A 26254-nucleotide genomic window follows, 5' to 3' on the forward strand; every position below is an offset into this window, starting at 1 on the left:
TACCTAAAGGTCACACATGAATGATCATAATATTAAGTTTACAGTAAAATGCCCTTACTGATTCAATAGATCCTTAAATTCTTATTTCTTTTTGTTTTCCTTTTACTTAGTACAATGATTTCAAAAATGCATTGTGATACTTTTTTTCAGAGCTACATCCCCGACCCGTTCAAGCTGCGTGAGTTCATCTGTTCCCCTCCCCCTGCCAGTGAGCGGCTGTTCTGTACCATGATCAGACACGGGGAGGAGACTTCGGGAGGGCACTATACAATGTACCTGGAGTACCTAGGGGGACTCATACCCTTACTGAAAGGGAAGCGGGCCAGCAAGCTCAGGCCTGATTTTGTCATCTATGATCCCAAGATAGGAGCAAAAGCGGGATATCATGAGTGTATTTTTTTATTTAATTAGCTCATCTGATCTGATGCTTTCAAGTTCATATTTTGATTTAAAATGCAATAAATTTTAGAATCAGGAGTTAGAAAATACAATAGATTATATAGCTTTGTATAAGTTCATGTTTTGATATTGATCATTGAAAAAAAACTCTTATCAATTAGACCAGAATACTCTGGAGTTTGACTTTGAAGCCAGCTTAACTGACTCGGATGAAGATATTCCTTCCGATGGTTGTGGCTCTCCCAGAATGCAGCGCAAAAAACGGCCCAAAATTTTCAGAGCGAAGAAAGTGGACAGATCTATCACCTTCCGTACACTTGATGAACTTTTGTACAATGACAGTCTTCCAGAGGTTAGTGGTTGAATATTTTAGATATCATTGAGAAATGTACTTGGCAACTGGAAACTCTTCATGAGGTTGCATTAGTACTAAAGGCTGTAAGGTTACATGCTAACTAAAAGTAATTTTGTTTAGCTAGGTGCATTCTCATGTTAAAGAACAATCTTGGACCTGCTTGGGTTGTTAGAGTAACCGGATTTTTTTCTGCAAGTCAGCAGTCAGCAAGTACATGTAAACCTGAGTCAGGAAGTAAAAACTTCTACTATTTTGTAGTGGATCTTTAACTTTTTAAAATTTTTGTTGAAAAGATTGTGTCAAATGTTTGTTAAAAAAGCTTTATCATTGTCAACAAATTAATTGTATTTTATGAAATACAAGGATTTCCTACCGAATGACTGCAAGTGATATGCCAATTTAAACTGTGAAGCAAGGACAATTTTTTTTTTCATTAAGTGCACTTTTTATATCAAATTACTTGTTTTGTTGTACAGACATTGTGTTTATCATATTATTTTGTTAAGGGATAAAAAGGGGTCATACACCACAACTATTATTAGATTTTGCTTTTATTGAGTATTTATACAAGCCAAATTGCAGAAGTCATATCATTTAACATAGCCGTGCATTATCCCTGTTTTAAGTTTGTGGTAGGCAATAATTCAATAAATGACCGATGTAACGAATAAAATTCTGAATTAAAATTCCCTAAAGGAATAAATTTCTTAGAGAGCAGTTAATGACCTATTGATCACATATGGATAATATATGCATAATTTCCCTATATATCATATTTAATATCAATTCCATCTGAAACGGCTGCCATGTTTTATTCATCATTTGGTTTAACTGTGGAGTCTTGCATATGGAGATAAGAGAGGCTTATATATGTGAAAATCTCCCCAGAGTAGTGGGAATGCACAACCCATCACAAACAGTCAAAAATATATTCATATTGCCTGTCTCTGACAAAACCTATAGGCATTGTCTTACTGTATTCTGATAAATCCTCATTTATAGGACATCAATGTTAGTTGGAGAAAAAATTGCTTCAAGCAATGACAGAAGCTTTGCTCTTTTTCTTCCTCTGTAATCATTTGAGGACTTCATAAAGATATATAAGAGCAATTCTGTGATGTACAGTCATGTTTTATGTTCGAGTTTGGGGTAGATTGAATTAAAGAGAAGTTTTTTCTCATTCATTTTACTAACAATTCCTCAGGGAACCGAAGTGAATCAATATCTTTCTAATTTGAAGACAGCTCATTGATTTAGATGAAAATACTTATCCATAAGAAATGAGGGAGTCCTATGCTTGGGTGCTATTATGATTGATTAATTACTGCACATATAAATTTGTCATTTACTTCAAATCATCTCTGACATTTATAGTGAAAAAAGGCATAAAATATCTTGAATCTTTGTAAATCAATAAAAACATTAGTTTCTGGGCCATTAATCAAACATTTTTCCTAACTTATTTTACAATATTTTCCAAGAAAATCACAATTCCAGCTAATTCTATCAAAGGAGAAAATAGGCTGGTAGTTCATTTCTGTTGGAGGAAATGAGTTCTGATTCACAATCCATTTCTCAAAAATGTCAGCTATATTGCTTTTTTTTTTTATTATAACAAGTTACAAATGCAATAGCAATAATTAGTATCATGATAGCTGATCATATTTGTATTTTGTAGGTAGGTGTGTATTATTAAGTAGAAATTATTTTTCCTGATTTTAATAAACAGTGTCACATTTTTTTTGATAAAATACGAGAAGATAATATTTTGGAAATTAGCCCATACTTTGTATTTTTTTCAGGATTATTTTTACTTGTTCTGTTATATACCAAGTACACAAATCTCAAAATGTCCAAAAATATAATTGCTTGAAATAATATTTCCTGGAATTTTAATTCACATGTACCTCCAAGTATATTTTCCATAAACTACATCTGTCAGACTAAATTTTTATATATTGCATTAAAATCTGTTCATTTTGCCAAATGATACCCTTCAGCTCAGTTACATGTATACATTCTGATTTGATTATTGATTACATTCCAGGATTTTTAATCTATAAAAGTATATAAACAAAAACATTTATTACATTTATTTTGCATTCCAGATTCTTATTACTTGAGAAAAGTCTGATTATCTTTTTTCACAGAGTAATAAACTAGTGGAAGTGACCTCGAATATCTGGGGGACCAAGTTTAAGCTGACCGGCCTGGCCCCGTTCCTTCCCGAGGATCTGGGAAATGTCCTGTATAAAACTAGTCTCCTGCACCTCCAGCCCAGACAGATGACCATCACTATAACAGCCCTCAGCACAGTGAACCAACCCTTGTCCAGGGATCCTAACTTTACCCCTGCCGGCCAGTGTGATGAGGAGTGGGATAGCAGATCATGTAAGTATGGAGTTTGTCTACTACTAAACCATTGGGGGGAGATCTTATCCATGATTGGTCAGATTTAACTTATAATATGATATCAATTTTTTTGGTCTGAACATAGAATTTGTTCAATGCATAGTTGAATAAAGGGATTGTGGAGAATTTACTAGCAGACCTATTTTTTTGTATTCATACGATTCAGCAGAATTTGTCCAAAGTCTTATTTGTGAAAAGAAGAAAACACATGCTGTGGCCTTCAACTCGACTTTTAGATATATCAACGACATATAGTCAATTAAGAATGGTTATTTCCATTCTTATTTTGAATACGATATATCCTGGTGAGCTTGAAATGAAAGGTACCACAGAGTCTGACACATCTGTGTCATATATAGGTATTTCACTTGAAAAAGACTTTAATGGTAATCTAACAACCAAGCCTTATGACAAATGATGACTTAAATTGACTTTAATATAATCTTTTCAATTGCCAATTTCCCTTACTTATGCAGCAATGTACCTTCTTCACCTGCATACAGGTTTTATATTTCTCAGTTGATGCAATACACAAAAGCATGCTCTATATATGAACAATAATTTTAAAAATGGGGTAAGTCATTAACAAACATGTTGCTGAAAAAAGAATATCAGCAGTTTCATTTGAAGTCATCATTCCATAAGTTGTATGGTCGATACAATGTCAGCAAACACAGTTTATCATTGAGTCAAATGCTGACTGAAATTTTTCAAACTAAATGTAAGGTCATCAAATACTCACTGAATTGCACACATGGCCAATGTGACTGATCAGCAGGAGATGCTCTCTCCTTTATGGCACCTGATCCTGTTTCTGATCTTTTAGAGGTCCATGTTTGCTTTGCTCCTATCTTTTATTATATACCTTACGTGTATCACTAAATTTTTGAAATTAAATTACTTTAGAAAATAACTTGGAGGTAAAGTCATACCATTTGTGACGTCGTGATCCGACTTTCCGGATCACCACACTGTGGTTTTCTGAATCCATATCACCACTCTCTGAAACTGATGACGTAGTATGCAGAAAAATGACGTTATTGTTCTTGCGAGTCCCTTGTTATTATGCTTTTTTTAATGGATTAATATTATACAATTGATCTCTAAAGGTTTATTTTATTATATTTAGCCAGTTATAAGGGGGTATATAATAAATTTATCATTATAACAGATAAAAAAAACTTTGCATTATTTATTTTCCGTAAAACAAATTCATTATTTTGTGAGAGCCAGAATCTATGGATACCAATTGTAGTGATGAAAAAGCACATCCTGTGATCATAGCACAGAGAAAAAGTAAAAGTTTAAGGTATAAATGGACAAGTCTTATCAGATCATAAAACTCGACGCTTCGCGTCTCGTTAGATCAATCTATTCACCAGATGATCTGCGCCTGTCAAGATTTCCCTCTCTCGAAGACTGAAATATCAGTGTACGACCCTTCGGATCAAGTTACTGTTATAATAATATAAATGTATTGTTTTATGGACTTTTGAGTTTGAATACTGTTTGTTATCTCGGAGTCCATATAAATATATTTCATTGGAAAAGTTAAAAAAGGTTTTGAAATTGCAGGATTTTTCTTGGAGGTGAATAAATGTATTTAAGTGTGTTGAACTTGTGCACACAGAAATTAAATTACTTTAGAAAATAACTTGGAGGTAAAGTCATAAAACTTGTGTATACTATTTGTAGAGGAATGGATGAAATTAACTGTGTTGAACATGTACAGTAATTTCATTACTGTTAAAACAAGCACACTTGCAATGAATTGGTGTTTCTTTCAGTGAAGGTGATGGATGGAAGACACCAATTTTGAACCAAATCTAATTATAAATGTTACACTGTTCTTTATACACATACAAAATAAAGAATTATCTGCAAGTTGTCTTAAAATTCCACTTATAACTTTGGATATCGTCTTACCAATTGCACTTGTTAGTTTTTGGATTTTATTGAAATAAAATCTTTTATTTGAAGGATATTGTTTGCAGAGTTATGATATTTCATTCAGATTGAGTGGTCAATTGAGGATTAATACCACACTGATAGTTCCATTGCCATAGCAAAAATTAAAAATCTTCTTTGGTATTATCAAATATCAATTTGTGCGCTAGAATAAACCATTTTATAAATTCCCTTGGTATTGACCAGAAGTGCATAATATAATAGGTGATAAAAAAACCCACTTTGCATTATTTATTTTGAGACCCTTTGGGGCTACTTTGTAAAACAAATTCATTATTTTGTGATGGATTTTGACCAGAATCTATGGATACCAATTGTAGTGATGAAAAAGCACATCCTGTGATCATAGCACAGAGAAAAAGTAAAAGTTTAAGGTATAAATGGACAAGTCTTATTCAGAAGAATTTTAAGATAGAAAAATCTTACCATAAATCACAATACTGATGGCTGTCAGACTGGGATGAGGATCATGAATATTCATTTCTGTTTGGATGAATTGCACAATCTATTTCAGTCTTTTACATTCTCAATTCACCAGACTCTAATTTGGTCATCCAAGGTCACAATTGTTCAAGATTTCCCTCTCTCTGAAGACTGAAATATCAGTGTACTACTCCTGGCATGGTACAATGATTTATATCAGAGGTGCAATGATTAGTTGTGTTTTGTAAAACCTAAGAACTAAAATGAGAGGAAATATACATGTAATTTTTCAACTCCAAACTACCAACTGTTGAATCTCTGTATTTATAAGCACTTTGCTACTTTATTTTAAAAAGGAAAATTTAAAAAAAGTATATATGTAAATTCAGAGTTTAAGTACATGTATATTTGTTTGAATTGACATTTTATTCATGAATTTTTTTGTTGCTTCAGGAGAATGAAATTGTAAAGCAGGAACTATAGATCTACAATCTGGTTTTTGCTGTTTACATGCCTATATACATTTTGTGCATATAATGTCTTGTTAACTGTACAATAGAAAGAAATATATAATCAAGGCCAAAATAAAGTTCAGTACAAAAGTTCATCCCAGTTAATACAAGGTCATGTAACCAGGTAACAAAGAACTTTATTTTTGTGGAAGTGGCTTTTCACTGATACAATCTCCTCTTTCTTTTTCGTTACTTTTTAACCAGTGAATGTCTGTAAAAATATATTATATATTTGTCAATATAATATTTGTATTCAGCTGCTAGCTTATAAATAAAACATTTTTTAATCTTTTCCAAGATTTTTTAAAAATAAATTTTAGATTAAATATTCATTTACATTGATTAAAATTTGGTTTATGCAACTGTTGTGTTATTTCATAAGTGAGCACATCCTATAGTAATTCCAATGTGGATAATGCATTGATTTCATATAGATTATTATTCAGTTTTTAATTTTTTAGATGATGATTTCTCTGTTGATCCAGATGACATTGGATTTGAAGATGGAATGCTTGTGTCAGAAACATGTAATGGTGATAATGCTAATCAACTTACAAGTCATGTTTTCATGGATATAAAACTATCCTCAAACTCAACTAATCAAAATGATGAAAAGGTATTGTGTGATATCAGTGGGAATATAAGTAGTAATTATAATGTATTAAATGGGGAAAGACTTCATTGGTCTCCAAATATGAAAAACAGGACCCTTTCTCCTGCCTCTGAATCTGTTGCTCAAAACAATGCCTTCAACACTTTGGACAATTCACTTATCAAGGACAAGCTCATAGGTCAAGGTGCAATTCCAAAGGTTAGGAGTGTTGCTCAAAATGGCAGCCAATCAGAAGTGACTGGGGGAACACCTAATGGGGAGACTTTGATTCAAACAAATAATTCATCCTCAATGAGGACTAGTTTACATAATGAAGTGACAAATATAATGAAAGATGGGGATGAGAATCGTTGGGCAGATTTGGCGAATCCTGGCATCAAATTCATAGATGACGAGGGATTAAACAATCGAGCCTCTGAAAATTCAGACAATATGGCAGGAATAATATGTGATTCTAGTCAATTGACTCCAACCTTCTCTGATAACCAGAAAAGATTGTATTTAGAAACCCTAACGAATGTGGACTCTGATGCAATTATCTGTGATCACAGTCCAGAGCCTTCAGAAATTGGAGAGGAATCAAACACGATGTTGGGGTCTTTAGAAGATGTGCATAAAGACACGTGTAAAAGTAACAGTGTATTCTCAGGTGCTTCATGTTCCATGTTTCATTACGATGATGAAGTGGTGGATCCTGCTTCTTTCACTCGCAAAACTTCCAGCTTAGAAATCTGTCATAGTGCCTCTCTGCCAAACTCTCCCCTGCACAGGGCTGCTGATTCTCCCATGAGAGATATAAGAGAAGAAATCCTCCAGGGCACCTGCAAGCACTATAGTCCTATATTTAAACGGAAATCCAGACATTTCAATCCAAGAAGTTACCAACATAAGGAAAATGATCAGGCCTTTGAGGATATTAAGTACTCCCAAAGTTTCAAGAATTTGGAGACCTTCCAGAAAACACAGCTTAAACAGAAGGTATTAGTATAACTTCATCATGGAATAAAGAAATCAATGTAGTTTTCTTAAACCAAAGAATGATAACTCAGATTGCAAGTCTTCAGTGTAGTTTAAGTTCTTTACAGTAACTTCAAAGTTAAGCCTTAAGCCTGTAGTGATAAAGTGATAAACTTGTACAATGAAGATGGTCATTTTGAATACAATAAAAGTTAGAAATGATAGGAATGAAAACTGTTGCCTTTTTATGTGTATTAGCTTCAGAAGGTACGGAAAAGAAGTGAGGACAGGGGAAGGTCAAGATATCCACACCTTGGGTATCGCCAGTTTGTCATGCATAATAAGGCTCCTCTGTGGAATGAGAACAGTCAGGTCTATCAGCTGGACTTTGGAGGGCGGGTCAGTCAGGAGTCTGCCAAAAATTTCCAAATCGAGTTCCGAAGTCGTCAGGTTTGCATTTTAGTCAGCTGTTTTGCTTCTTCTTTTTTCTTCTTTGATTGTATTTTGATTTTAAAAAAATTGATTTAAAGTTTAATTAAGAAAACATAACAGTATCCAAGCAATGTTATGTATGTAAATGCATTCGTAAGTCTAATGACTCAGATATGATTTATTGTATTGCTAATATTTACTGGAATTAACATTGTTTATATGTACACTAAAGTGAGTCATCTGTAATTAAGCTTTTTGTTTCTGTTTTTCAAGTTGGTAAAAAGTACTAAAACTCTTTAAGAAGAATGAATTAAGTCTGTTTGTAGCATGACTAGCATCCCTGGTTTAATTTTGAATCCTTGTACATGAAAATAAAAAAAATAATGCTCTTGTTGTTCGGAAAAATCGTAAGTTATGTCAATATTCGTAATATTATTTTCTTGGAAAAAAAAAACAAATGTAAATTTAAAACAGTTTTTTTTTGATTGATTGATTGTGTATTGTTTTAAGTTCCATTCCAGAATATTTCTCTCATATAGAGACGTCACCTTCACTAGTGAAGGGCTTCGAATCTTGACATTAAGTAGTACTTTCAGCCATTGAGCATTAAGGGTTCTTTATCATACCAACATCTGCTGTGACATGGGGCCTTGGTTTTTAAGTTCTCATCCGAAAGACCCGAAACTTTTACTTTAAGGTCAATGGAACAGTTGCACGTTTTTTTATCAACTTAGTCGTAGCCGTGATTCGAATTCAAGACCTTCTGAACACGGAGCGAGAGCTCTACGGAAAATGAAATCAATTAATTTCTTGTATAAAAATTCACCATGTTATTTAAAGGATATCATGTTTCTTAATTTTAAAATCAGCAAGGTTTGTAATCTTGAAGCACATCTACCAACTTTGTAACTTAGAGAAACATAGCGGAATTTTCTATACGTTTTCTAAACGTTTTCCCACCGTCTGGCCCTAAACCCATTCATTAAAATTCTTTTCAACATCTTAAAATAAATTAGTTTTCAATTTTTCAACAAAATGAGCATAATATTATTTGTCAATGTTAAAATATTTCTATGCTTCCAGAAGATTATCAAGCTTAGTTGGTTAAGTACTAAAATTTGACCTTTACGATCCGAAATGTGCTTTTTTTTATATACAGAAATAGTCGCAATATTTTTTGTTGTTTAACGCCCATCTCGAAAATTTTTTACTTGCCGATGGAGAGCTTAAAATTTTGTATTAGACCAGGCATTTATGGGACCATTGAGCAGTGAGGGTTCTTTTCTATTTAGTTGTGCTGTTGCATTTTCTCAAGAAAATTTTTCGTAAATTACCCTGGAAGGAAATTTAAAGTTAACATCAGCCCATAGGCTGAATCCACGCAAAGTTATTTTCATTAAATGCAACTGTTTCCAAAAAATAAAATAAAGGAGTTGTAAAGAATGAGACAGGCGAGGACGATCCCCCGCTCTGAGAAAAGATTTCTCAATTCTAAAAGTTATATTTTGCAAAATTATATTGTTTATATCATCTTTTACACATTTAATTCTGTATTTCATTGTTTTAATATTTTATTAATAATTTATTTTTCACTTATGTTTTTAAGATATGTGAAAACAAAAAAGAAAAAGCTTCACGTATTATTCGAACTCTCTCCATAGCGTAGGGTTTGGTCCAAAACCGACTGCTTTAACCACTACGCTACCAAGTATATATGCATTATCGACGTCTGCCAGTGTGATTTAAAGATATATATGCCGTATTAGTGTTTTATTGCTAAAGAAATAAATATATGTGGTGTCTCCTCAAGTTACATAAGTTATGTAATTTCTGCAATTAAGACAATTCCACTCCATCACTTTTAAAAGTTATGAAATATTATCTTGTAAAAATTATTTTCTCGAGGAATCGGATATTAAACCGCCTCTTATTGAAATATTCATGAACACGTGGTAAACCTATTTTCACAGCAAACATGCTTAACTGTGAAACTTTGAAAAAAGATTATCAAATAATACGCTTTCACTACAAACACGTGGGTTTGGGAATTGTACGGTGCGAGTTCAATTGACGGCTGGAAAGCGAATTTACATTTTTTTAAAACCTGTTTTAGAAAAATAGGAAGAATAGTTACTAATTGAGAATCCCTATGCTCATATTGACAAACAAATGCAGTCTTTCTTGTTAGCATACTGTATGTTTCGAAGTTGTACACATTGTAAACATTGTCAATACGTGAGCACACCTCAGAGTTAGTTGCTTTTTGTCACACAAATATATAGTCACGTGAAATTGTCTTTTTACTGTCAGTAGAGCACGGGGAAATTGTATACAAACGGACCTGTACAATAAAGTAAATTTCAAAATTTTTATCATTGTTCATTTGTATGCAAATGTTAGCATGGGATTTGTAGATGATAATGTCACACATAATAATTAAGCGTGTGAACTTGGGAAATGTACCACGTCTTTCTGAGAGCGATTTAAAAAAAACTAGCCTGTTCGAAAAACACATGAAGTATTTATGTACTGAGTAGTAACCCATAAATGCAATAAATAGAACTCATTGAGCTGATTGGTCGATTTTAAAGCTTGTTGGTTCCTTGCCTACAGACGTCACAAAAAATAGTTTCCTCGACCTGATGATTCTCATGATGCTTTTCCCGCGCACATGCGCAGATCCAACATAAACGTCAGTCCTTTATATTACTGTTTTACAAACAGCGTGACAGTTTGTTAGATGGGGCGTGCTAAAATTTTGTGACCTAAAAATTTCATCTCAGTGATTGAATGCTTTATTTCAATGGTATCAATACTAATTTGCATATGAAACTTTTCAGAATACAACATATATCCTGAGAATACTGGCCAATCACATTGAATGATTGTTCACCAGTTTGGCATTTGTACTCACCAGCAATCCAAGTACGTGGAAAATGTCAAAGCCCGAAAAATTCATCTGTGTCAATATTTAAACATTTCCTTAATATTATCAAAAAAAGCATGTATTATATTTGTTATGATTTGACCGGATGGTTTTATATACGTACAAGAAAATTCAAAAAATAGAATAAGTAAGGCTACTCTGCTGCTGTTGTACTATGCAGCTATCAATATCATCATTGGAGGTTGTAAAACTTTCTTTGTCCGTCCAAGTGTAACTGTTGTTTACTGCATGCTAGTAAACATGTGATTCAATACGATTGGTCAGTATTGTCAGTGGTATTGCTGGGTTCTCTGTTTCATATGCAAATTATTTTTGATTCCATTGAAATCAAACATCCAATCGATGCGTAAAATGATAATCAGCCTACAAAAGTTTAGCACGCCCTATAAAGCAAACTGTCACGCTGTTTGTAAAACAATAATAAATATGCATGAGAATATCGTGTTCTTTTCCCGACCAGTACTTTGTTAATACCGAATAATATTTCGTCGAATTTGAGAGAATGCTTCATTTTTGATAGCTTATCATACTTCAGAAATTTTTGTTTGGTTTCAGCTATGCAAAAATACGGCATACATATCTTTAAATGAACGGTTTTGTTGAAGCGTAAATTTTTTCCAGAAATTTTCGATTTTCATATAGAATTGGTTCATATTTCATTTTTTGGACGAATGAAATAGATTCCACATTTACGTCTCCATCATATAAGCGTTAACGAGGAATGGAGACTAGACCCATTCTTGTTCAAAATTTATAGCTCTAGTAAACCTATTTTCCACTAAACATGCTTAACTGTCAACTTTGAAATAAAGATTATCAAATAATAATTCGTTCAGTAGAATAAAACGATTAAATGTTTTGAAGATGACGTTACTGAGAAGATGATTTAGATTTTAGAAAAATATAACTATGAATTTTGAAAATTGAGAAACATTTTGTCTCAGAGCGGGGGATTGTCCACGCCTTATACGCCCTCTTTCTTCAAGCATGATCAAAGGTCCAATGCCAAAAATCTTTTACGAACCATTCAGATAAACAAAGTAATTTAAATTAATTTTTTATAGTGCAGTGTACAGCTCAACGCACTTTTTTAACTCGCATGATTTTTCACACAAATTAAGGTCACATTGTTATAATACCGGTACAAAATAATATAAAACATGACAACAAAGTATATTTCAAAAGTGATTTATATCTGATTTTTTAATCTTATTTCATTACTTTAATTATAATTCACTCATATTAATTGGTAGGATTTTTATTTGCTCTTGGATGATAGATTATGGCAGTTCCTAAATGGTTTTTTCATGGTTTCTCGTCAAATGCAGCCTTCTTGGTATACGTTCATTTTAAAGCATATCTTTGCCTTGCCTAAATACAGAAACAACTGTATTTTCTGTACATTAAGACGATACTAAGGCGCAAGATGGTTGAAGTATTTCTCACCTGTTCGACTACTTTCCATGTTAAAAACATGACAATTTTTCAGGTTTACTTTATGAAATCTAGCATCATAAAAATACCATCCAATTGAAAGCAAAATTTTAAAGTTTCAGATCATAAATGTAAATGAATTGTCTTTTCAATAATAACAGATATACGATACTCTATTATCCTATCCTTTGACATGATTTCTTTATGCAGTTTTGTCATTTTTCGGCGCTGCATTTCGACAAATCCAAGACAAGTACGGAAAATGTGCAAAGTACTTAGAAAAATACTCATCTGTAAGAAGTCAATTTAAACATTTCAACTTAATATTATCAAGGAAAGCTCAATTAATTAATCTGTGATTACCTATGGTTGACTTATCAAATGTAACATCATGCAATTTATAAACAACCCCCCTTTTAAAACATCGAGTTTTAAAACTTAAGATAATGATTGAGAGAATATGCACCTTTAACATGAAATATTTAATTCTATAAGGTTCATGTCTCGTACTGAAACTCGATCATTTGAAGTATTATTGCAAGAAAAATGTGACCTTAATTTGTGCGAAAAACCATGTGAGTTTAAAAAGTGCGTTTAGCTGTATATTTTTTAAACGTTGCTTGATAATTGCAACTAATGTGATTAATTATACTATGCTTTAGATAGAATTTAATACAATATCCAACGAAAGAAGTTTTAAGTTTATTTTCTGCAGGATATTGATATGGTTGGTTCCTATTACAAATTCCTCTTCCCACGATTTTTACAGATATGGCACTAAAATTCAATTGAAGAAAATAATTATCTTAAAATGAAAACCCGTGTGAACTTGCCAAACATTTGGTGGAAACACCCGATCGAAATATTCCCCTTGGTACGAAGTGCACACTGAAAAATGGTTCAATCGCACTTATATTTTGTCAGGGGATGCATTACTCATGATCACTCTGTCTTATATATTTAAAGCAATCTGTTCAGGTCAGATGGAATTGATTGATCTATACCTGTATTATAGACCAAAGTAGCCAAGTCACAGTGCATTAGGAGATTTTGGAAAACGATGGGGGAATTAAGTATTGTCTTGAGTACTTTTTCGCTGACATTTTATATTTGTAAAGGTACATGAGATCATAACAACCGGATGTTGTGTTATTATTTTCTGCTGCTATATTCTTGTCGGCCGACCATAGGACTCTTTTCAATGGGATGAGTAATTCTTTTTAAACACTGGGATAGGTAGGGGACATTATGAATGAGTAAATCAGTTGTAATGTAGATATGCAGTTTAAACTTCAAGGCCAATTGATGGAATGCGGATAACACATGCAATAATAAACCCCGCGTTGAATGTATTTGGGTTATCAAATTGTAAATATCGCAACCCAAGATTTTTGTCTTTTTTTTCAAATGACATAAAAATCATTATTCTCACTTAAGTTTAGTCATAATGTTTGTGAATATTTTCATTGCATTTAGCTTTGAACAACTTGTTTCAATAAAAATTAAAAAGTATTTAAAATTACTGAAAATTTAAGTATGCTATCAGCTAAACATTAAGGATGTTAATGCTAACACTTAACATAGCTATAGTCCATGCTTATTCATATCACACGATGGTATTTGATCTATTTTTTTTAACGTTTTGTGTTTCCTCAACATTTGAAGAAAGTTGCAGGTGTGTGAATAATTAATTTATCTTTCAGGTGATGCAGTTCGGTAGGATTGGTAGTAATGCTTACACTTTGGATTTCCAGTATCCCTTTACTGCACTCCAAGCTTTTGCCGTGGCGCTAGCTAATGTGACTCAGCGACTAAAATAGGAATCCGACCTTAAAAACCCTAACAGACAGCAGGGTAGGAATTAACGGGGTGTCCTTTTCCCACGACAGAAAAGGCTCCCGATTTCTATAGATTTGAATGCAGATAAAAAATGTCCCTGTAATATTCATGAATATATTTTAAATATATCTGTACTGTTGTATTTTTGGAGCTGTGGAAATAAAAATGAATCACAGTTATAAACATTTTACTCGTCTTTCAGTTATTTCAGCTGACTGCAAATTATTGTTTGTATACCTCATGCTTTTTATCTCTTACTAAGCAATTTGATCTCATTGCTTTAATGGTCATTATTAAGTCATAATTAAAATCTAACAGCAAATTGTTCGAATTAAGTTTAGAATGCCTTATTATATATATTCTGTCTTTATTTATTTCTCCACTTTAACTTTGCACCAAATGTACATTAAATTTCTTTGTACATGATGAAAATTATATGTAACTTGTACATTTATAAATAAACCTAATTTCTAAGAACAGCAGAACTTTAAGCACTGTCTCAATAACCATTTTTCATCCTTTGTAACAGTGATGAAAATGTTTTTTTTTTAAGTTAAAAAAAATTTCATTATAATATAAAACATTATTTTAACGATTTTGAGAAATAAATCATCATGAAAACACATAAGATTTGTTTTTGTATATTTGCACTTACGATGCCTATATTACAATTTAGAAAAAGAGAAATTGGTGCGGAATTGCTGGTTCATGTTTTTTTAATTTTCTTTCGCGGGATAGCTTACTTTACGTACAAAGTGCAAGTCATGCATTTCATTTGCGATAGGAAAAAAGGTCTATGATCTTGTCTGCAGTGACTCAATAGATCATACAGGATAGAGTTATATGCGCAGTGAATAACTCGTACATTCTGATAAATGAAAAGAAATATTTTGGTAACCGTCATACTGCAGACATTTTTTATTGCAATTAAGGACAGATGATACAAAAAAAAAAAGGATGCCTGGATTGGTATATAATTTTTGGTCTTCTTTCATTGAAAATGATGTAAAAAATACATTTCTATAAAGAATTTGTAAACCTTCTATGATGTTCAAAATTATACCTCTTTGAAACCATTCTTATTAATCTATACAAATATTTTTCAGTTCAAATCCCATTTTTCAGAATTCAAAAACTACGAGGTTAAACTTATTTATTTTACTCATTAAAGCTGAACACGATTCGTAAAAGAAACATGTCCGCAATTTTTGCTCCCGATTCTCGCCACTCTGCAGACCCGTATATAAAGGGCAAAACTTCGTCACTGTTCAGTGTAATCAGTTGACACCGGTTGACGGACGTATGCCACACAGCACTCGGTAGCGAAAATAAAAACGTAATACTTCACCTAATGCAGGAAAGTAAGATGCCAAAGAAACTTACAATTATAATTGTACAGGTCAGTGCAGTATACAAACAACACAGATACACATAACTGCAATAAAATGTAAACTAAGGTAATGCAAGATAGCCAGCACAAACACGGGTCGCCATTCCACGCCGATACCCGTGACAATAAAGCAGTCAGGTTTGAAGAATGCGACGAGTATACCATAGTGTTGAAGTATCGTATATAATGATATCAAAAATGGCGTATGCCTATTTACGAGTCGTGTTCAGCTTTAAAACATGACTCAAGTTGTTATTTCAATTTTTTTGACAAAAGTTTCAAGATATGTCGTCGAAAGAAACTAAGTAAACAAATTAAGAAACAAGCTTTAAGCAATTCTGCACCAACATTCCTTTTTCAAAAGCGCACTATAGGATTTTGACTGGTACCCTGACATTGGTTAACGGGCGCAAGCGCCAATTGCGAACTCAACAACTGTTGAGTTCGCGAAACATCCGAAGAGTTCCGATTGGCAAGCGCCCTGAAAAACCAACTTGTAATTCCTAGCGGCAGCGACTGGAATCAAGGGCAGAGAACCAGTGCTACATAGGAATATGCAGACAATTTTATATTGCAGTTAATAGGATACTAGTATCTTATATAACAAGTTCGTTTGACATTTGAATGGAATTTACTGATTTCAGTATGACTTGGCACACAAGTAGACTACAACAAGATACATAATTTTGCTTATCGGCTCTTGATTTCGATGAACAGTGGTGTCATGGTTACTAAAAATAGAAATTTCTTTGAAATATTTTCAAAATGCTACCCCTCCTACAGTTTTGGTCTGATTTCAAGAAATATTGGCACACAAGTAGTGTTCACTAAGATACATAATTTTGGTTATCGGCTCTTGATTTCGATGAACAGTGGTGTCATGGTTACTTATAGAAATTTCTTTAAAATATTTTCAAAATGGTACTCCTCCTACAGTTTGGTCTGTTTTCAGTATAACGTTGCACACAAATAGACTAATATTATATATGTAATTCTTTTATATCTTTTTTGATTTCAATGATCGGTGTTGCAATGGTTACTAAAAATAGAAATAGTTTTGAAATAATTTCATAATGTTTATCCTCCTAAAGTTTTGGTCAGATTTCAACAAATCTTACTAAAATGACTAAAGAAATCATCAATTTTTTATTTATTTCTGTTGCAAAGTTTCATGTTCAAGTGCTTCTTTTTCTTCGTTAAACCTGGAGAGCTACATTCTCGTCAGAGACTCATGGATTTTGAAATTTGAGGTCCATCCCTTTTTGCTTTCTTCACTTTTTACATCAAACCAAATGTAGAAAGAAATATTTACCCCAGTGTCAAAATCAAGAATAGTGAATCATCGTTTGAACGTCATAAACATAAATATATTTATCTATCTATTTACTGGCTATGAGGACATCGGGAAATAAATATATATATCAGTAAATAGGTGTTTTATTATACCGATGCTGGCCTAACTTTTGTTAACTTTTTGGAGTCCAGGGTACACACAATTTTGATATTCCATATTATACCGATACTGACTTAACTTTTTGTTACGTCATAATACATACACGTCACAATCCGTATAAAACCAGAAGTTTTCCTAGATGAAAAGCGAGGGAAACAGAATGCTGCCGGTGAATAGTTTGATGACTATTTCACCAATGCACAAAAACTATTTCACAGTAGGGGCTGTTTAAATATGTTTATTCGTCATGTTTTTATATTGAACAAATTCACAGAGGTATAATAAATATATATATATCTAAATAAATATACCAGCAGACCTATTAGAAAATGTCTGCATATAATGCATGTTATATATATGTTTTTCATAACATTGCGAGAACTCGCGATCAAGCCTTGTCAAATAATGTTTACTCAAAGTTATGTATATGTAATAAGTTTGATGAGTGCTGCATGAAATAGTTAATTAAGTCCTAATTTATGTAAATTTAAATTATTGATTCAAGAAACATAGCACACTTAATTTATTTTTATGTACATGTAGTTAGAATTATCTGCCCTTTGATCTAGAATCATATCTATATTGAAAGTAACAACAATGGTAATGGTTAACCAACTTTAATTTTGTATTTTCTTTTAATATTTTTAAATTAAGTAAATGACAGTGACCTCATTTGAAGCATTAAATATTTTGTGGTGTATAAAGGATCCTCATAAGAAATACATTTCCGCTCGGTAAGATTGGGGTTGGGGTATATTAGCTTAAAATTTGTTGCGACTTATCGCTTATGACATGAAAACCTAGCATTAAACATGAAGCTCAATTTTTAAATAATAATTTATACAAATCTGAATAAGAGGATTGGTCTTAAACGGAAACAGCCTAATTCCCGCCCAGACAGTAGGAAAAGAACTCTGAGGTGTTGAAAGTATCGAACATCTGTTTGGCGTCCCAAAATTCCATGGAAAGTCTATAAAGAACATGTTGGCACTCGGTATCTGACCTTTTTAGACCTAATTCCGTGATATTCTGGGACGCCTCTATACTACTTGCATTGCTTCGGAACACTTCTATTACTAGTGCAAACCGGCAGGCAATAAATAGGAGTGTAAGCTAAACCTCACCCAAAACGGGTAGGAAAAGTGTAGATATTGAAAACCTGAGGGCATTGAACCCTGGATTCAAAGATAATTGTCAAACCTGGTGTCTTTCTTACTCAATGTATACAGAAATATGATATTTCCAAAAAGTGCTAAGTTCAGCCATTTTTATTTCAATGAATGTATTTAAATACACACAAGCAATGCACAAAATACACCATCCTAAAAACGTGTGACCTTGATCTGTGTGAGAATTAAAGAGGGAAATTATCTTCTACGTTTTATTTGACTTGTAAATCTTTGTTGAGTGTGCTCCATGGTTAAAAAAAATACTTTAGATTTAGGTCTTATTAATTGTTTTTTTTTTATTTTAAAGTTTAATTTCGAGGAACTCAATAAGTCATTATGACAAAATTCATTTTCTCTCGGGAGTTCAAAAGAAGAAATCAAATTCTGTACTACATTTATTTTTTTTTTCACAAAAAATAAAAAATAAAAGTACATGACTGATGTTTATATATATATATATATATATATATATTTATCTCATACGTGTTGGTGATACAGGCCGTTGGATACTTATGCTTTATCAACGGGTAGATGCTTTATCAATAGCACTTCCGGTTTTGACACGAACCCTCGCTTCAAGATTTTATTTTATTGAAACTTTTATTTGTGAAAATTGTTGCCCTTATAAAATGAATGATAAAGGGTAGCAATATCGTTAAAAGCAAGATGTCAAAGAAGTGTCTTATTTTATCAAGGAACCCGTTGGCTATTTGAAGACAGATGTTAACCCCCCCCCCCCCCTCTTAGATCGTTTTCGGAGAAAGTAAAGCCTACATGTACCAGTTAAGTTGTTGTTATAAGACTCCTTTGACATCTTTAACAATGCTTTCTTATATTATACTACGTATGCCTACCTAGTAATGCAGGTGTAACTTACCATGGATCAGCAAACAATCTAGACAAAGTCTAGGCCCCTAGCCTTGCCTAGCACGATTTGTACTGCCATCGTAAAAAGAGTTGATTTTCACGATCCCCATAGTCCTAACAACTAACAACTTTCAGTCAGAAGTTCGTTTGATGTAAGACTCCAGCAATTTTCACATGATGTTTTCAAAGACACAGATAGCAAATATTCTAAATTTTGAACTCGATCTACTTTCTCTCGACGCATGTAAACATCAACAGTGCTACGTCATCAAGTTATACGTCATCAATTTGATTTTGGCAGTAGTTTCGCAGGGGAAGTCTCAAAGTTTTGTTAAAACGAAAGTCGTATGAGATAAATAGAACATCTATAATTGTGTGATTTGATATTGACTTTATCCACCTTATTGAAATGGTGAATATTCGCTTGGCAAGCTTTGCGAATATATACACCATTTCAACTCGTTGGATAAAGACAATATCAAATCATACACAATATAGATATCCTCTATATATATATATATATATATATATATATATATATATATATATATATATATATATATATATATATATATATATATATATATATAATATATGTATGTATGTATGTATGTATATATATATATATATATATATATATATATATATATATATATATATATATATATATATATATATATATATATATATATATATATATATATATATATATATATATATATATATATATATATATATATATATATATATATATATTGCATAGCTTATTAAAGGTTTCAAGTTGATCATTTTTTTAATGGCTTGAATAGACTTCAAATCAGGAATTGTCTTCAGCTTGACTTGCTGATTGAAATATATATGTTGTTTTTGGAGACCAGGTCTTCCAACAATCTATTGGAAATCCCATTGGCACCAATTGCGCCCTATCTATTTTTGTATTCATATCAAGCAGAATTTGTGGAAAATCTAATGCGTGAAAAGAAGAAAACACTCTGGCCTTCACCTCGAAATTTAGATTTATCGACGACGTACTGTCAATTAACAGTGGTAATTTCCATTCGTCGATACGATATACATGTATCCTGGTGAGCTTGAGATAAAAGATACGATAGAGTCTGACACATCTGTTTCATATTTAGATATTTATGTGGAAAAATACGTTAATGGTAATCTAACAACCAAGCTCTGTGATAAACGTGATGACTTTAACTATTCTATCGTCAACTTCCCTTACTTATGCAGCGATATACCTTCATCACCTGCATATGTAGTTTATATATCTCAGTTGATTAGACACACAAGAGCATGGTCTACGTGTGAACAATTTCTACAACGTGGTAAATTATTGACAAACAAGTTAATGAAACAAGAATTTCAGCAGGCTCGTCATCATTTCGAAAGTTCTATGGTCGATACAATGCCTTGTCAGCAAATACAATTTATCACTGATTCAAATGCTGACTGACGTTTTTCATATTAGGTGTTAGTCCATTATTTATACACTAAATTGAAGACGGATTTTTCCGTTATTTCCCTATCATGACTAGGAGCACACGGCGGATGAGACCGGTCGGTAGGGGATGCTCACTCCTCCATGGCACCTGATACCATCTCTGATGTTTTGGAGGTCCGTGTTTGTTTGCTCCTATTTTGTATTGTTTTAATGACTTTTGTTCTGGAATACTGTTTGTTATCTCCAAATGTTTTTCTCTTATTGTACATGTGTATAGAAACTGTTGTATTGCGGAAACGTGCGGTGTTAAAGAGGGCTGGGCGGTCATGACCAGTTTTAGACTATGTAAAACTCGTTGAAAAGAAAAACTGTATTTAAAAACAAAATAGGAAATTGATTCAATCTCGAATTCCGAAGTTCTGTATTATGCTATGTTCACAGATTCTTTCATTTGTATTCTTCTTTACTTAATAATTCTGAACAAAACAAGAAAAAAACCCAGATGAAATAAATAATTTATTGATAATCAACCAAATCATCAAACAGATATATGAACATGTATCTAATGTTTGCGTTGTTTTGAGGTGAAATGCTTTTCATTCACAGATCTAGAGTTTCAATTTTTTTTTGTAAGGATTATTGAAATTAGACTTATATAATCATTAAAAGAATGTAAATTAAACAACAGGAAAAAAGATAATACCATTTATGAAGTCTCATCTATCCATAATCATTGCACAGAAACATTTAAAAATAATAAATGAACATAGAAAACAAGAATCTAGTAACCATTAAAGATTGGCAAAATCAGTATTGTAAAAGATCAATAAAACGAAATACAGACAGTCAATACAAAAAAAAATAAATATTTAGCCCTTTATAAAACATGCCATTTTCATCAATGAACTTAAAAAAGTAAATCAACACTATACGCTTTTGGGAGGGGTTAAAATTATACAGAATAGTTAAAATGTCCTCTCATGTCTTTTCCTTATGTGCATTATTAAAAAATCATCAAGTATGAAAATTAAAAGTTAAAACAATTTTATATACATTATTTAGATCCCAAAATAAGTTTGTATGGTTGCTCTAAATACCAAAATGCTTCCTCTGTAAAGCAACGTATATATAGATGTTTAGCATCCATTTACTCTAGTGATATCCCTTCCCTCCTCCATGCAGTCAACTAACCAGGTATTTAAATAGTGTACGTGCGAGAATTTCCCCCATGATTTAGTGTAACAGTGCAGTTTTTTTTTCTGAGGAAATAAAAAAAAATATTTTTAAAATTTGAAATTTCTATTTTGAATGTATTTTGATCTCTTATACATAAACTTACCAACTATGTTCACACAAAAAACATAAACAAGACATATAACCTGTTTTCAGTAGGAGTATTTCGATATCATTTTGTAAACAATTTCAATAAAGTTAATTCAAATTGGAAAACAAAATAATGCTCAAGTTTTTTAAGTTGTATTCAAACAAGAGCAAATTCTTTTTTTTATTCTAAAAAATCTTGCATTCAATAAAATTCATACCTATAAACAAAAAATATTACATTTTTTTATTTTGTATAAGAAGTACCAAAAAAAAATTTGTGGAACATGCCATTACAAATCAATATTTTTAGCCGAATCCTAATTTACTGGTTGATTTCTAGTGGACTTCATATGAATATTTTTCCAAAGGTTTTCGGCAATAGAAAGATTTATAAATCTTTGGAGCTCTCTGAGAAATCTCTTCCCCGTCTGTTTTATTGACTTCATGACTTTAAGGTCCTGAGTATTTCTGAAGAAAAATTGTAATAAATTTAAATATTCTTTACAATCACTTTTATATACGTACACTGAATATATATTCCTAAGTATCTTCGATAATGTATTTTTGAGAACATCAAGTCTTTACACGATTTACATATATCGTAGATTTATCTACATATTTTCATGTGGTCAGTTAAATTCTCTAAAAATATTTCGGTTAACATATATGAAAACAGTGAATGATACTTGCCGTTTATTTTTATCTAGTAGCACACCATTAAGGCAATTATTCTGCAGTGATGAGTAAACTTGAAGTCCACAACATTTGGGTTTTCGTATATTTGATACGGAATAAACAAAACCTGAAAATTATAATTCTGATATGAATGAATGCACTTTTTATAAACAAAGTATACATAACTAAGAAATATACGAGGTAATCAAAAAGTTCATGGACTGTGGTTATAAAATAAGAACTATGTAGTTTGTGCTTTTAAAATTTATAAGGAACATAAAACAACAAAAAATAAAGAAATGTTGAAAATTTTAGCTTGATACGTTCATTATTTGCCAAAATATGATAAAAATTAAGCAAAACATTATATGAACGTATACGAAATTCATTAAATTTATAAAGCTGGGGATCCAAGATGACTTCGCTATATCCGTAAAATCGCTATATCCGTGTAGTCAGTTTTAACATTTAAAAGGTCAATACCAGTTTTTTCAGGGGAAAAAACTTAAAAGAATGTTGGAAAAGGAGACAGCTCCCCCTTTTTGACGTCATTTTTATGGCCTTATTTATTTGGATGCTCCATGTAAAATTTACGATAAAATGTCATAGAACTGCAAGAATGGGTTAAAAATTCCATATATTGAATAACAGTATTTCAACTCATACATGAATTACCAGAATGTAGGGATGCCAAATATTCATATCATAGAGTTTTTCCCAATTACACTTAGGTCGAAAAAAATGTCGTGCTCGAGGTTGCACCGCCTTGACCTACCATTTCTTACAAAACATTACTTATTTATTAAAAAATAAAATTAATGATTTGTGGTAAATTCTATAGATAGAAAATTTAATGCTTATACAAGATATTTTAAAATTTATTCATGTACCTAAAGCGGTTTTAATTTTATATCGCTGGTCCAAAAACTTGTTGATACCCCCTCGTATATATAAATAAGACATAATTTTCCTCTGTCTGATTGGTCATATGAAGGATGCAACCTAGACGCTTTTTGAGTTACTGTGAATTTGGTTAAACTTACCTCCTTTAGAATCAGAAACTTTTTTACAGCAAATTCTATCATCGTCCGCCCTCTCAAGCACTTTTCCACCGCAACAAATCTGTGTTTCTGTTTTGTAGGTGGTTTCTGTTTGAGAAGCATAGATATAGATTTCATTTAATAGGAATGTTTAGAAATATAGCGTAGGAAATGAATGCTGTACACACATGTACAATGATACATACTAACTTTAATATCGACCGCATTTTGCAGATTATTTTAATACCGGTTATTCTGTGTTATCATTTTGAAGGTAAGAAAGCAAATGGACAAAGTTAACTTTAACTATGATTTTTTGAAAAAATAAAAACAATTGGACATGCTTAATAACAAATAAAAATATATAAAAGCCGACAGTGTGAATTGCCACAAAATATAATTAGTTAATTAAAGACAGATGATACAAACAAACTTTTGTCAAATACATTGTTAAAAACATCTTGAGTCTAAGTTTTAACGAATAAAATGAATAAGTTTCACCGAGTAGTTTTTTTTTCTTCCAAAATTGCACAAAAATCGAATTTGATATGAAAAATATTTGTATAGAATAATAAGGATGGTTTCAGAAGGGTAGAATTTTGAACATCACAGACAGAAGGTTCACAATTTCTTTATATTCTAGAAATTTATTATTCGCATCATTTGCAATAAAGTTAGGTCAAAAAATATATACCAATCCAGACATCCATTTTTTTTGTTTGTATCAACCGTCCTTAAAAAGAAAAAATAGAATTTTGCCTGCCTCCACAGCATTCGATGTTGTAGTCTTTGTCTTTATTATGTACCCCTGATCCCGAACAGCAAATTTGAGTGACGTTATTGAATTCTCCTTCTATAAACGTCTCATTCCTAACAAAGAGACATGGTCCTCTTTGCAGAACTAAAATATAATGGGTTTTCATGATAAATATGTACAGTGCATGGTATGATATGTAAAAATGTAGCAAATATTGATAATCATAAATAAAAGTGTTACTTACCAAGGGTATGTGCATTCCTTGCAACAAAGATCAGAATTGGAAAGAAATGGTACATTGTAAACATACTTCTTCTTACTATCAAATTTATAATTATAAATGAACAAATTGGATATGGTACCTCTTTTTAATCACATTTTGTAACATGACGTAAAGTGTTTAGATGAGTAACCATTTAAACAAATATCCGGATGTTTTAATAGATGGTCCATGAGGAAAACCCCTTTTTATGCAAATTAAAGGGTAAATTTAAGGGTCTTACTGTTAACATTTCTTCTTATATCAAGGTTTTCAAAAGCCTGATTTGAAATGAAACATACATAATGGAGATATTGATATTGTAGTTTTTGAAAGTAAAACAGTATAGAATTTAAAATTTACATTCATATTTAAGGTTAGGTTAAGGGAGTTGTTGACTGTCTTACGCAGGTTTATATATCTGGAATCAGAATGGGTCAGTAGAGTATTATGTATTATTGCCATGATTCTCCTGTAACTTTTACACACATTCATTTTTAAAACTATTCAGTGTTGTAACTCAAGTCTCTAGTACAAAAGGCATTCATTATTTATTTAATTCAACTTTTCAATGAGTATAAATGAGTCTTTGAAATTTATTTCTCATTTCATATGATTATATGATTATTGAAAAAGAATGCATAAATTCAATGTATCATCTAATCATCTAATTCAATGAACATAACGCTATATTATTTCAAAATATTTATATCTAAATTCAGTGCCATGAAATAGCTATAGGGAATTAATGGAAAGTGACGAGATTGGAACATATTTATTAGGTTAAAAAATTTTACTTGAAGTACCAAGAAGAATGAAACATATGGAGATAACGAATCAAAGATCAAAAGTCTATAAAACAATACACAATAGGAGCAGAGCAAACGCTGACCTCCTGAACATCAGGGGTGAGATCAGGTCCCCTGATAGGAAAATAATAGAATATCCGTCGTCAATTCAATGAACAAACAATGGGCTAACAATAAGTATGAAAAACTTCAACCACGATTTGACTCAATGATAAATTGTATTTGCTGACAAGGTCATTGCATCGACCATAGAACTTACGAAATGATGACTTTAAACGAGACACCTGATATTCTTGTTTCATCAACTTGTTTGTCAATAATTTACCTCATTTTAGATATCATACGTGAGACATGCTCTTGCATATCGAATCAACAGAGATATGCAGTTGATGAAGGTACATGTATATTGCTTCATAAGTAAGGGAAGTTAACGATAGAAAAGTTAAAGTCATCACGTTTATTATAGAGCATGGTTGTTAGATTTCCTTAAACGTCTTTTTCAAGTAGAAAATCCAAATATGAAACAGATGTGTCATACTCTGTCATATCTTTTATCGCAAGCTCACCGGGATATATCGTATTGAAATAAGAATGGAAATTGTTAATTGACAATACGTCATCGATATACACATTGTAGATCTAAATGTCGAGCTGAAGGCCACAGCAAGTGTTTTCTTCTTTTCACGCATAAGATTTGGGACAAATTCTGCTTCATATGATTACAGAAATAGGTCTGCTATTAACGAGGTGCAATTGGTACCCATTGGA

General features: G+C 31.9%; 2 protein-coding genes across 4 annotated transcripts in view; one reads left to right on the forward strand and one right to left on the reverse strand.

The window, feature by feature from the left end:
* The window catches only part of LOC134247443 (tubby-related protein 4-like), a 52127-nt gene extending 37294 nt beyond the window's left edge, over window positions 1-14833 (forward strand). For all 3 annotated transcript variants that reach the window (XM_062729809.1, XM_062729811.1, XM_062729810.1), the window contains 6 exons: window positions 151-391; window positions 561-751; window positions 2905-3145; window positions 6531-7660; window positions 7898-8089; window positions 14156-14833. In XM_062729809.1, the coding sequence (XP_062585793.1) occupies window positions 151-391; window positions 561-751; window positions 2905-3145; window positions 6531-7660; window positions 7898-8089; window positions 14156-14272 (2112 nt within the window). In that variant the 3' untranslated portion in view covers window positions 14273-14833. The remainder of the gene's footprint in view (window positions 1-150; window positions 392-560; window positions 752-2904; window positions 3146-6530; window positions 7661-7897; window positions 8090-14155) is intronic.
* A 7806-nt stretch (window positions 14834-22639) lies between these two features.
* Window positions 22640-24856, reverse strand: LOC134247442 (uncharacterized). Its single transcript, XM_062729808.1, has 4 exons — window positions 24663-24856; window positions 24468-24562; window positions 23665-23769; window positions 22640-22748 (listed from the first exon to the last, which is right to left on the reverse strand). The coding sequence occupies exons 1-4, from the start codon at window positions 24724-24726 to the stop codon at window positions 22650-22652; spliced, it is 363 nt and encodes a 120-aa protein (XP_062585792.1). The 5' UTR covers window positions 24727-24856; the 3' UTR covers window positions 22640-22649.
* Between the last annotated feature and the right edge of the window lie 1398 nt (window positions 24857-26254).

Source organism: Saccostrea cucullata, unplaced genomic scaffold (genome assembly GCF_032062105.1).
Source record: "Saccostrea cucullata isolate Sc308-1 unplaced genomic scaffold, CSIRO_AGI_Scuc_v1 ctg1989, whole genome shotgun sequence".
Classification (NCBI taxonomy): domain Eukaryota; kingdom Metazoa; phylum Mollusca; class Bivalvia; order Ostreida; family Ostreidae; genus Saccostrea; species Saccostrea cuccullata.